We start from the raw sequence: 11,201 nt of genomic DNA on the forward strand, positions 1-11,201 counted from the left end.
AAAGATGTTAAAATCTCCAACTGTAAATATGGAGTTAGTTCTCTTTTCAATATCATTGTTTTTTATTCATGTACTTTGAACTCTGCATATTTAAGATTGTTATGACCCCTTTATCATTATGAAATATCTCTATCCTTGGTAGTATACCTTGGTCTAAAATCTTTTTTATTATTAATATAGTTACTCCAGCATTTTTTTTTACTGAAGTGTCTTGTCTTCACAATATTTGATACTTTTAAAGATGTCTTTCTATTGCCCTTTTGCTTGCACGTTTTCTGATAAAAAGAGTGCTTATTCTTATTTTTCTTCCTCTGAATGAATGAGTCATTTTTCTATATCTGGTTTGTTTTTGTTTTAAATATATTTTATGATTTCTTACAGAGAGGAAGGGAGAGGGATAGAGAGTCAGAAACATCCATGAGAGAGAAGCATTGATCAGCCACCTCCCGCACACCCCCTACTGGGGATGTGCCCACAACTAAGGTACATGCCTTTAACTATATCTGGTTTTTAAGATTTTTCTCTCTATCATTGGTGTTCACATCATTTATTTACATGTTTTTGTTTATTTTATTTTCTCCATGTTTCTTCTCCTTAGGGTGGTTAACCTACTTGGATATGTGAGTTTATAGTTTTCGTCAAATATGAAAAAAAAAATAGCCATTATTTCTTCAAATATTTTTTACCTTCCTCCCTCCTCCTTCTCGGAAGCCACTTACTTACTGGGTGGGACAACAGCAGGTTTACAGTTGTTCATATGGAATACAATAATTAATAATATACAAGAACAAACTGTTTCTCATACTCACAACTATAAACTTACTTTTGCCACACCCTGTATATGTTAAACTACTTCATATTGAAATACAAAATTTATACTTTCCTTTTCAGGCCTTTTTTTTGTATTTTGTCTTGGATAATTTGTATAACTATGTCTTCACGTTCATTCATCTTTTCTTCTCCAGTATCTAATCTGTTTTTAATCCCATCCAGTTTTCATTTTCATTTCAGATATTGTAATTTTTTTATCTCAAGAAGTTCAATTTGGGTCCTTTTAATACCTTCCACCCCTCTCTTCATCATAATTATGCTTTTATCTACTATTGGAATATTTGTGGTAGCTTGTCTATTAATGCTATCATCTGTCATTCTGAATCTGTTTCTATTGACTGATTCTCTGGACTTAAGATTTTTTCCATAAATGGTAATTTTTTATTGAATGTTCATCATTGTGAATTTTCCTTTTTTTGTGCTGGATTTTATTATAGTTCTTTACATTTTGAGGGTGTGTTTTTCCCCTCCTTGAATGCAATTTGGTTACTTGGAAATAGTTTGATCCTTTCAAGTTTTGTTCTTAAGGTTTGTTAGCACAGGTCCAAAGCTGCCTTCAATCTAAAGCTATTCCTATCCCCCAACCCCACAGCCACCCCCCACTGAAATAATATCTTGCTGAGAACTCCATACAATGTTCCTGTATTAAGAGACTTTTCCACTATGGATTAAATATAAATTATTCCTAGCCTTTTGTGACCTCTGAGAATTTTTTTATCACTCCTTTCTCCTGTCCTGTTATACTTTCCCTAGCCTTGGGCAACTTATTTTCTGGATTTTGTTCTCTTCCTTTAAGGAGTAATAAATTTTTATTTGTCAGGTAATTAAGTTACTTAGGGATCACTTTGAGTCTCTCAAATTTCATTTTTAAGCTTTGTTAAAGTGTGTATGCATTTAGACCTCCTTCTAAGGCGTGACTTTTCTGACGTCTCTCTATTCAATTCCCAAAATATTTAGCAAGGTTTTTCCTTTCTGGCTGATTGGAATTCAAATACCTCCCAGCACTGTGTGAACATTTCTACTTTATACATAGAATATATAAAACTCTCAGAATTTCTCCATTTATAAATCACTGGCAGTTTTTCTTTTTTACCTCATATAGTACACATGCATCTACATCCATGCAATTATAAACCAGCAAACCTTTCATTTTAAAAGGCTTATGTGTATATCTTCAGGAGCAGCACGGTAGACAAGAAACTAGAGAAACTACCTGATGCTAAAGTCAGTCTTTTGTAGAAGACAATTTTATGGGATGGATGGTGGCAAACATCCAGAGGAAAGGAAATCAGGCTGAATTTCTTGGGACTATTGCAAGAAGAAAAAGAAATTATGAAGAGCTGGCCTAGACCTCAAAACTGATCCTTAAGTCAAATAAAATAAAAACATCCATCTGAAGTTTCTCAATACCAATTGTAGACAATTTCAAGATGACTGGTTGGGACTTGAGGTGATGGTAGCCTATCATTTTTCCAGAAAAAAAAAATTGGGTTAGAACCATAGCCTTCACATTATTATAATAAATTTAATCAATAACCTGAGCCCCTATATGCAAGCATTTTATATGCTTTGCAGATCAACCATGACTAAGAACTTTCTTTGATTTTGGGTATTCTTCCAAATTACACAATCCACTGAGTTCCATTTATCACCTCATATAATTATTCCTGGGCAGAGCATTATCAAAATATATCAAGTCAGAAACTGGCTTAGGGTATGCAAGTGAAAAGATTCAGCTAAATAGCAACTCAAATATAAACAAAGGAAACCAGCCTATAACACAGTAAGCATTTAGAATGGGTCCGTCCTGACTGAATAAACATCCTGAATTATTATTAAGGATCCACTCTGAGCAAGATAATCTCTAAGGTACTTTCTAATTGTGAAATATTATTTTGCCTTATCAAAAATAACTGATGGCTTATTACTACACATGTTTTACAGACTACATTTCTGTCTTTTCCTACTAAAAATAATTATTTCAACTTTTGTCATCATCCAAAGGTGCCACAACTTTTATTTGTTTATCAGATCATAAGACCCTACTGCTACATGACCCTGGACCTAGTCAGCCTCCACACAAGACCCAATGATGTTATTTAGGATGCATTTCCTTGCTGCTTTGTGCAGGTAGCTTTCGCATTGTTGCATAGACATTGATGGGAACATCAGTTATTGTCAGGCAATGACTTCCATGGCATCTTCGGAGTTGCCTGAGTAAAAGAGCAGATGACATGCAGTTAGATACCACAAAGGAAACTTTTCAGAGCACCAGCTTGAGTGCATGTTCAACTGTTTTAAATATTTTTGACGTCTTTGAATGTCACAAAGTAATTATAACAAATGTTACAAAGGAGTTATAGGGATTGCCATACATTTGATCATAAGAAATTCATAAATATGAAGATGACCCTCCAAGTGTTCATTTTTAAAGATATGTCATGATTGCTAAATGATAAAAAAGGCAGGGGTGCATAGCTGTTAAACCCAAGTGATAATACCAAGACAATTCATATGTATATGCACCATAAAGTCACTTCAGTTGACTCTACTTAAAAATTAGAATATTTGTGGAAAAATATAAAACTGAACATATTATTCTATATACTATTCAAATGTTAATAGAATCGCAGATTTAAAAGAGCCCTTAGAGGACATCCTATATTATAAAAAGCCTGTGGTTATGACGCCCTCACGTTGTAACAACTGATCACTGGGAGGCTGCATGCGTGGCAGGTGTGTGCGGGAAAGTGGGGGCATGACACTGCATCCCCGCGGATGCTGGAGGGGGCCTTGACACTGAGTCCCCACAGGCACTGGCCCAGACTCTGACAGGAGGGAGGAGGGAGCTGGATGCCCACACCCAAGACTTGACTCTGGGTCTCACGGCTCCAGCAGGACTTGACACTACATCCCCACGGGCAATAAATTTATGTATTATTTTCATATACATTTTACTAATTTTCTTTCATCTCAGACACTTCTATTATAGAGAAAGGGCAAATAGCAATATTAAAATATTTCCTCTAAGTAATTCCTTTTTAATGTGCATGAATTTTGTGCACCGGCCACTACTCTAGTATAAAGAAACATCTAGTGCTTGAATTTCCTTTCCAACATTCCCAGTAAATAATTAACCAACGTTAAACATTTCTAAAGATAAGTGCTCAGTATTTCCCAAAGTAGCCTATCCCATCCTTGAATAACTCTGATTTTTAAAGTACCAACCTTATTAAGCTTAAATGTGTGTTCTAAAGATTTTCAAGCCATGAGAAATCTAACCATGTAGTATTTGATGTTTTGCTATGTTAAAAACAGAAAAGTGGAACAAATTCTATAATAGTTTTCTTCAATTTTGCAAAACTGATTTTGTTTTATGCAATCTTCATACCCTATATCACCCTCTGCCAAAGTCAACGTGCCACTGAATATGAGGTCTGAGTCTTCATATTTTTAGCCTTATGCCAAGAACAGTGCCCTGCACATAACAGCACTAACGGTCTCCTTGTTTAATTGAAAGTTATCTATTCTTGAAACTATCGACAAAAACAATCTAAAAGTTTATAAAAGAAAAAGAAGAAGGAAAAGGAGGAGGAGAGAAGAAGAAGAAAGAAGAACAGGAGGAGGAAGAATTGGCCTGTCATTAGACTTACAGAGGTATAAGATACAGACTCTATGCTAAGAAAACCTAATAAGATCTGTTAATACTAATTTAATAACAGCAATGTTCCTGGTCTTTTTTCTTCTAATATTGAACATCAGCTAAAGCTTGTACTGAAGACAGCCATTACACATTTTCTCAGTTGTCAGGATAAGAAGACTTTACCTGGCTGGTGATATCTCTTTCCCGTTATAGGCAGCACCGGAGCTCAGTCCAGGTTCCAGCCCAATAGTAGAATCTCCTCCTTCCACTGGAAACGTCCGTGGCTGGGTCCCAATCCGAAAAGGCATAATTCACTGAAAACCTAGATTAGAAAGATATAATAATGGATGGGGGGTGAATTGTCTTCCAATAGTTGTTTGGAATTTTTAATGTTACTATTTTGCTACAGGCGTATTCCAGTATTCTGAAAATGACATTTTAAAATATCTATAAAAGTGTATAAGAACTATATAATACAACAATTCCTTACATAAAACATTAAGTCTTGCAACAAATAGAGACGAGCCACTAGACAATAAAAGTAAACTGTGTTCTACGATTAACATAACTGAAGTCCATTTCTGCTGTGTGAAAAACTATTCCGTTTGCATTTATGGTTATTGTGATCAACAAGCTTGAGCCCCTACTCCTATCTCCCACTATCTCTCTGCCTGTCTAAGCCCTTGTCTTCCTTTGAAGGACAGCTGAGTTTCATAACACCATAGGATCTCCAGCCAACTCTTCTGTTCCTAGTTATCATTCATTCCCAAGTACCCTGCCTCTTCATTTACAGTGCATTAGTTAAGAAACTGTCTGGGGAGAGTTGGATTGACTATGTGATCTTAGGCAGAGTACTAGTACTTAATCAAGTATGCTTCCCAAAGATAAATTGAGAATAATAATAGAATCTACTTCCAGGGTAGTAGTAAGGATTAAATAAGATAATGCATGTAAAGTGTGGTACCTAACACATAGTGCTCAATAAATGTTAACTCTTATTATTAAGCAGATGCTCTGAGCATTATTAAATATATATGCATATATAATCTATACTAATAAAAGGGTAATATGCAAGTGGCCGGGACATTCTCACGCATAACAACCGGTCAGCAGGAGGCCGTGTGCACAGCAGGCACGGGTGGGCCGGGACTTGCAGCATCAGGGACTTGCATCACGCTGTCACAACCCATCACCAGGAGGTCTGGGGCCCATCAGAGGTGAGCAGCTCCGCTGGGGGTCCGGAGGCCTCCGCGTGGCCCGGCCCAGGGGCTGGGCCAGGCAGAGCCTCCGCACGCCTCTGCTGGGGGTCCCACGGGCTCCATGCAGCCTGGCCCAGAGGCGGGGCCCAGAGGAGGCCTCTACGTGCCTCTGCCAGGGTCCGGAGGCCTCCACGCGGCCTGGAGGTGGGGCCTGGCGGAGGCCTCTGTGCATCGAGGCCTGGGGGTCCCGTGCTCCACGTGGTGCGGAGGCACGACCCCCCGGCTCCAGCCTACCTTTTTGGGGCAATCCATCGAGGAGCCCCGGATGGGTGGGCAGGGCCTACCTCTTTGGGGCGATGGATTGTGGGGCTCCTGCACTGTGACAGGGCACAAGCCAGGCTGCCCACCCCCTTCCAGTCCACAAATTTCGTGCGCCGGGCCACTAGTGTAATATATATGTAAAACACACAAACACACATATCTACACAGAGAGAGCTATCTATAATAAGCTCCTTACTGCCTACTGTTACCTCTGCTTGGGACTTTTTCCCACCCCACTGCTCCCACCCTTTATTTGTTAGAGTCAACTCATTCATTGTCTGAATTTACATTTCACTTCCTCAGAGGAGCCTTCCATAACAGCCTTCCATACTATAAGTTTTCATAGCCCTCTTTACCTCTGCTTTGGAAGTTATCACTCTAATTCAGGATCTCTCAACTGTGACACTATGGACTTTGGAGCCAGACAGTCTTTGTTCGAAGGGAAGAGGCTATCCTGGACACTGTAGGGTGTTTTGCAGAATCCAAGGCTTCCACCCACTGCCTGCCAATAGCACCCCTCCCCAAAACTTGTGACATCCAGACGTTGCCAAACGTCCTCTAGCGGAGAAGGAAGGGGTGAGGGGGAGATCACCTTCTGTTGCGAATCAGTACCCTATTTTGTGTTTTTGTTTAATCATTGTAACCTTATCCCATTCCATGTCTGTCTTTGTCACCACTGCCTGGCACACAGCAGGTAATTAACAACTCTATCTTGTACAAATGTGCATGTCTTCAGCAAAAGACAGGAAAAATGAAAACTGTCTTCCAACTGTTTCTTATATCTAATAAGTAAATGTTTATTGTGGTAATAAAAAAAACTAAATCAATAAAGCCTAGGAATTTGATTATTACATTATGGTTTTTATGTACTGGGTGTCAATTACTATGAAAAAAATGTTTAAGCTCAATGACACGTTAGTAAAAGCTATGGTTTAGTATAACTATCTTATGTAGATATTAAGTTTTAGCTAACTGGATCAAAGATACATAGACTTACCAAAATAGGCCGAGTCTGATTCCTGTAGAGGTGAATAAATCAACTGCTTCTACTGACCTTCCATAGAAGCCTGGAATTGCCGAAGGAATGATGATCAAATGTTCCAGTGACACCCAGAAATTATGACATCAGAAGATTCTTTTACATCGTTTCCTAGCTGTTCAGTAATAAAATATCACATTTCATAGCTCCACCAACAACATGAAACTTAGCTAAAAATTTAGTGTCTCTAAAGCTTGTTTGAAGGTTTATTCTTATTGTCACTGACTTGTTTATTTTCTAATAATATACAATATTTTAATCTGTGAATATATATATATATATACCTATTTTAGACAGTCTAATCAATCTGCACAAAATCTCATGATATTGTCACTTTATATCCCATTTTCTTCCCTATCTTTATCTTCCAGACTTTCCCTTAACTAATAACACAAATTATAAATCCTATATACCTATACCCTCATCCCACTCCAATGGCCTCAAACTACACCTTTACAAATTTCTCTCTAGCTTACCATGGATGATTCTTTACAGCTCTCTCTAATACTTTTCTGTATCATTAAAAGAGCCTTGAAATTCCCAAATTATTGCAATAATGACAGTCGAGAAAGGAAGAATACATCTTGTCCTGTCCTCTCTATTCTGTTCCCTGGACCCTGAAGTTCTCCTCTGTTCATGACATCTTTCCAGAGGAATGATAATCAACTGTCCCAGTGACACCCACAAATTATCACATCAGAGATTCTTTCACATAGCTTTCTACCTGCTAAAAAATAAAATGTCTCAATTCATAGCTCCAACAAGAAGCTGAAATTTATCTTCTGGACTTCTCTCCTCTCCCAATTTCCAGATCAACAGTAATCTTGCTGAATGTAATAATTAAGTTTAAACCTTAAGACGGAACTTTGGTCTTCAACCTTTTTTTTTTTTTCAATTTTCATAGGCTGATGACTGAACTATAAAATGTTAGCAAGCGATTTTGCATTTAATGAAAATCTTTTTCAATACCTACATTTTATGTTAAGTCCCTACTGCTCTGTTTTCAGGTGATTATGTTATAGGAAATTGGCATTTTACATAATTAAGTTGATGTTAGACAAAAATCTTACCTCTACCTTTTTTTTTCTTACTAGGGTGCTATCAGTGAGTAAATGATCACAATTTTAGCTTAGAGAAACTATTTAACTGACTGTGTCATAGACAAATTGAAATAATTGCTGGCCATTGTTAGGTCATTAGGACCTAAACATCTGATCATTAGGATGGGAAAATTTTGTAATAGTTTACATTTTTTAGTGAAGACGGCAGTGGAAAAATAATGGGTTTGGCATCAGAATTAGGTTTGAATGTTAAGACCATGTTAACTCTGAGACTGAGCAAATCACTAAAAGTTTGTCTGTAAAATAGTATTAATTCCTTGTATAGAATTGTTTTTGAGGACTAAAAAAGTCTAACATAGTAAAGACAATGTCTGGGATACAAAAATTAAATCCGCATGTTCTCTCATCTCTTTGCATAGTTCTTGAAATTAGATTGTTGAGGCATGATTTCGCTTTTTTGGAACCAATATATCTTTAAACTACAAAGTAAAGTCTCTATGTGGGATATTCTACTGTGGAATAGTTTTTAATTCCTCTAATTTACCTTTACTAGTTTATTTGGCACAAGTTGTACCAAGTTTCTTCTTTTAGCATGAGTGATACCATGAAACAAACCAAATAGTAGCCCTAATCATAAAACTTTCTAGAAGACAAAGTGAACTTGACTTTCCAGCAGATCTTCACAAAGAAATGAATAAGTGAAGTCTAAATGATGGGGGGGGAGGGGGGGAGGTTGGAGATGGTGAAATCTCTAAATACTCTCCTCATAAACCAAGAATAATGATCTTTCAATCCTCAGAATATTGATTCACGAGATTCAGAAAAGGAATGGTGTTTGAACTGGTCATATCCTAAGAAAATAGATCCATTATTAGCATTCACTCATATAACAGATAATTGTTGAGAATCCACCAGCCAGGCATGTGTTTAGTGTTGAAAATGAAATATTTGATAAAAGCAAACACAGTGCCTGTCCTAGTGGAGTTTACAGGTTAGGGCAGGGTATGTGCTGGACTAAGACTTCAAACCTAAATCTCAAAGATAAATAGGCATCAACTAGATGGAAATGGGTGGGAAGAAAAGACATTGAGACCCTTGGGGAGGGGGAAACAAAGGAAATAGCCTATGTAAAAGTCATCTGCCAGCAGAGCAGACAAAAGAAAATCTGAAAAGACAATCGAGAAAGTTAAGAAATAGGTAAGAGAGATAAGTAGAAGTTAAACCATGCTGAGATATAAATCCAAGTTAAAGATTTTAGACTTTATGAGCAAGGAAGTCCACAAAAGAATTTTAATCTCTCAGGAAACATACATAGGTTTCACTGATTTTTCTCTATTAATTTTCTGTTTTCTATTTGATTTTCACTCCAATCTTTAGTATTTACTTTTTTCTGTTTAATTTGGGCTTAATTTGTTTTTCTTTTTCTAATGTCTTAAAATGGCAGCTTAGGTCATTGACTTGAGACTTAGCTTCTTAACATCAGCATTGAATTTTATAAATTTTTATCCTAGTACTACTGTACCTTCATTCCACAAATCTTGAAATTTATTTATTTTATAATACTAAATTTATCTGTTTCTCCTTTCTATTCTGACAATTTTTGCTTTATATATTTTGAAGCTCTGCCATTAGGTTTTCAAATATTTAGTAGTGTTATGTCCTCTTCATGAATTAAAAACTTTTATTATAAAATATCCTTCTTTATCCCTAGTAATATTCTTTGCTCTGAATATGTTTTGTCTGAAAGATATATAGGTATTTTTTTATTAGTGTTAGTATAATGTATCTTTTCCAAACTTACTTTTAACCTATTTGGTTTCTATTCAAAGTGTCTTTTTAAATAAAGAACATATAGTTCAGTTTTGCTGTTTTTATCTATTTTGATGATCTCTGACTTTTAATTAATCAAATGTTTTGATTATTCACATTTAAGGTGATAAATATGAATGAATTTAAAACTGTTCTCTTGCCATTTGTATTCTATTTATGTCATCAGTTCTTTGGTTTTCCTTGTTATTCTGTTCTTTTAAAACAACTGAGTATATTCTATGAATCTATCTTATCTTTATTACTAGTTTATTGTTATGCAATCTTTGTGTTTTGCTTTGCTTTGGTTTAGTTTTGATTACTTTAGGTTTTACAGTATATATTTTAACTTTCAGTCTGCCTTCAATAACATTATACCACCTCATATATACTAACAGAACCTTTCAAGAGTATATTCCATTTCCCCTCTCCCATCCTATTATTTTTTAAATATATTTTTATTGATTTCAGAGAAGGGAGAGATTGAAACATCAAAGATGAGAGAGAATCATTGTTCCGCTGCCTCCTACACTACTGGGGATCGAACCTGCAGCCCGGGCATGAGCCCTAATCGGGAATCCAACAGTTGACGTTCAACCACTGAAGCACATCGGCTGGGCCACCCTATTATTTTTGTCATATATTTCACTTCTATCTAGATCATAAACCCAACACTGCATATAAATCAAATGTTTTCATTTCATCTCTTTCATCAGACTTCTATCTACCCATTTCCATCGTCATCCACTGAATGCACTGATAGTCAGCATTACACAGTATTTAAAAGTCACAATAACTTGAGCATTCCGTGTGTATCTTCAATTAGACTGTAAGTTTCTCGGAGCTGGGGATCTATGTCTTAATGTCTTTTGAACCCTCCAGAGGGCCTAGAAGTTAATGAACTTCTGTTCCATCTTGCCACGCCTGTCGGTCTGAGGTTTCTTGGTGCTCACCTACTCTCTTCGTTTTCTATTAGAACAAAGGGCTTGTTGGACAGAGACGCGAACGCAGCGCCGAGGAAGCTGAATAACGGAATCTGACCCACCCCCTACGACTGAACGACCACCCTCTAAACAGGGCCCGCTGACAGTTTTAGGGCACAAGGTTTAAAATCCCGCTCCCCAGCCTAATCACCCGCCAGTTACCCGGGTCTCTGGCGCTGCCAACGCGAACGGATGTTGACAGGGCAGCGAGGATCTGCAGTCCGGAGGTACCGTCGCTATGGTAACAGTGAGACGCGGGCGTACTTGGCGGCCTTCTGACGGAAAGTCTTAGCCGGAACCTAGACAACAAGGTCGCGA

The 11,201-nt window shown here is 37.1% G+C and overlaps 1 protein-coding gene across 2 annotated transcripts; it reads right to left on the bottom strand.

The window, feature by feature from the left end:
- Nucleotides 1-1,836: 1,836 nt before the first annotated feature.
- Nucleotides 1,837-11,199, bottom strand: FAM229B (family with sequence similarity 229 member B). Of its 2 annotated transcripts, none has more exons than XM_059700664.1 (4): nucleotides 11,046-11,199; nucleotides 7,049-7,148; nucleotides 4,658-4,796; nucleotides 1,837-3,044 (listed from the first exon to the last, which is right to left on the bottom strand). In XM_059700664.1, exons 3-4 carry the CDS (start codon nucleotides 4,780-4,782, stop codon nucleotides 2,927-2,929), a joined length of 243 nt encoding a protein of 80 aa, XP_059556647.1. In that variant the 5' UTR covers nucleotides 4,783-4,796; nucleotides 7,049-7,148; nucleotides 11,046-11,199; the 3' UTR covers nucleotides 1,837-2,926. The 2 variants fall into 2 exon arrangements, with proteins under 2 accessions (XP_059556647.1, XP_059556646.1); XM_059700663.1 differs by having other exon boundaries at nucleotides 6,992-7,148; nucleotides 11,046-11,195.
- Nucleotides 11,200-11,201: the final 2 nt, after the last annotated feature.

Source organism: Myotis daubentonii, chromosome 6, assembly GCF_963259705.1.
Source record: "Myotis daubentonii chromosome 6, mMyoDau2.1, whole genome shotgun sequence".
NCBI classification, from domain to species: domain Eukaryota; kingdom Metazoa; phylum Chordata; class Mammalia; order Chiroptera; family Vespertilionidae; genus Myotis; species Myotis daubentonii.

Bases quoted from the DNA above. Each gene is read 5' to 3' on its own strand.
- FAM229B (XM_059700664.1), bottom strand. From the start codon at position 4,782: ATGCCTTTTCGGATTGGGACCCAGCCACGGACGTTTCCAGTGGAAGGA. The intron at 3,045-4,657 runs GTAAAGTCTTCT...TCTTTTACTCAG, and splicing joins AAAGAGATATCACCAGCCAG to GCAACTCCGAAGATGCCATG.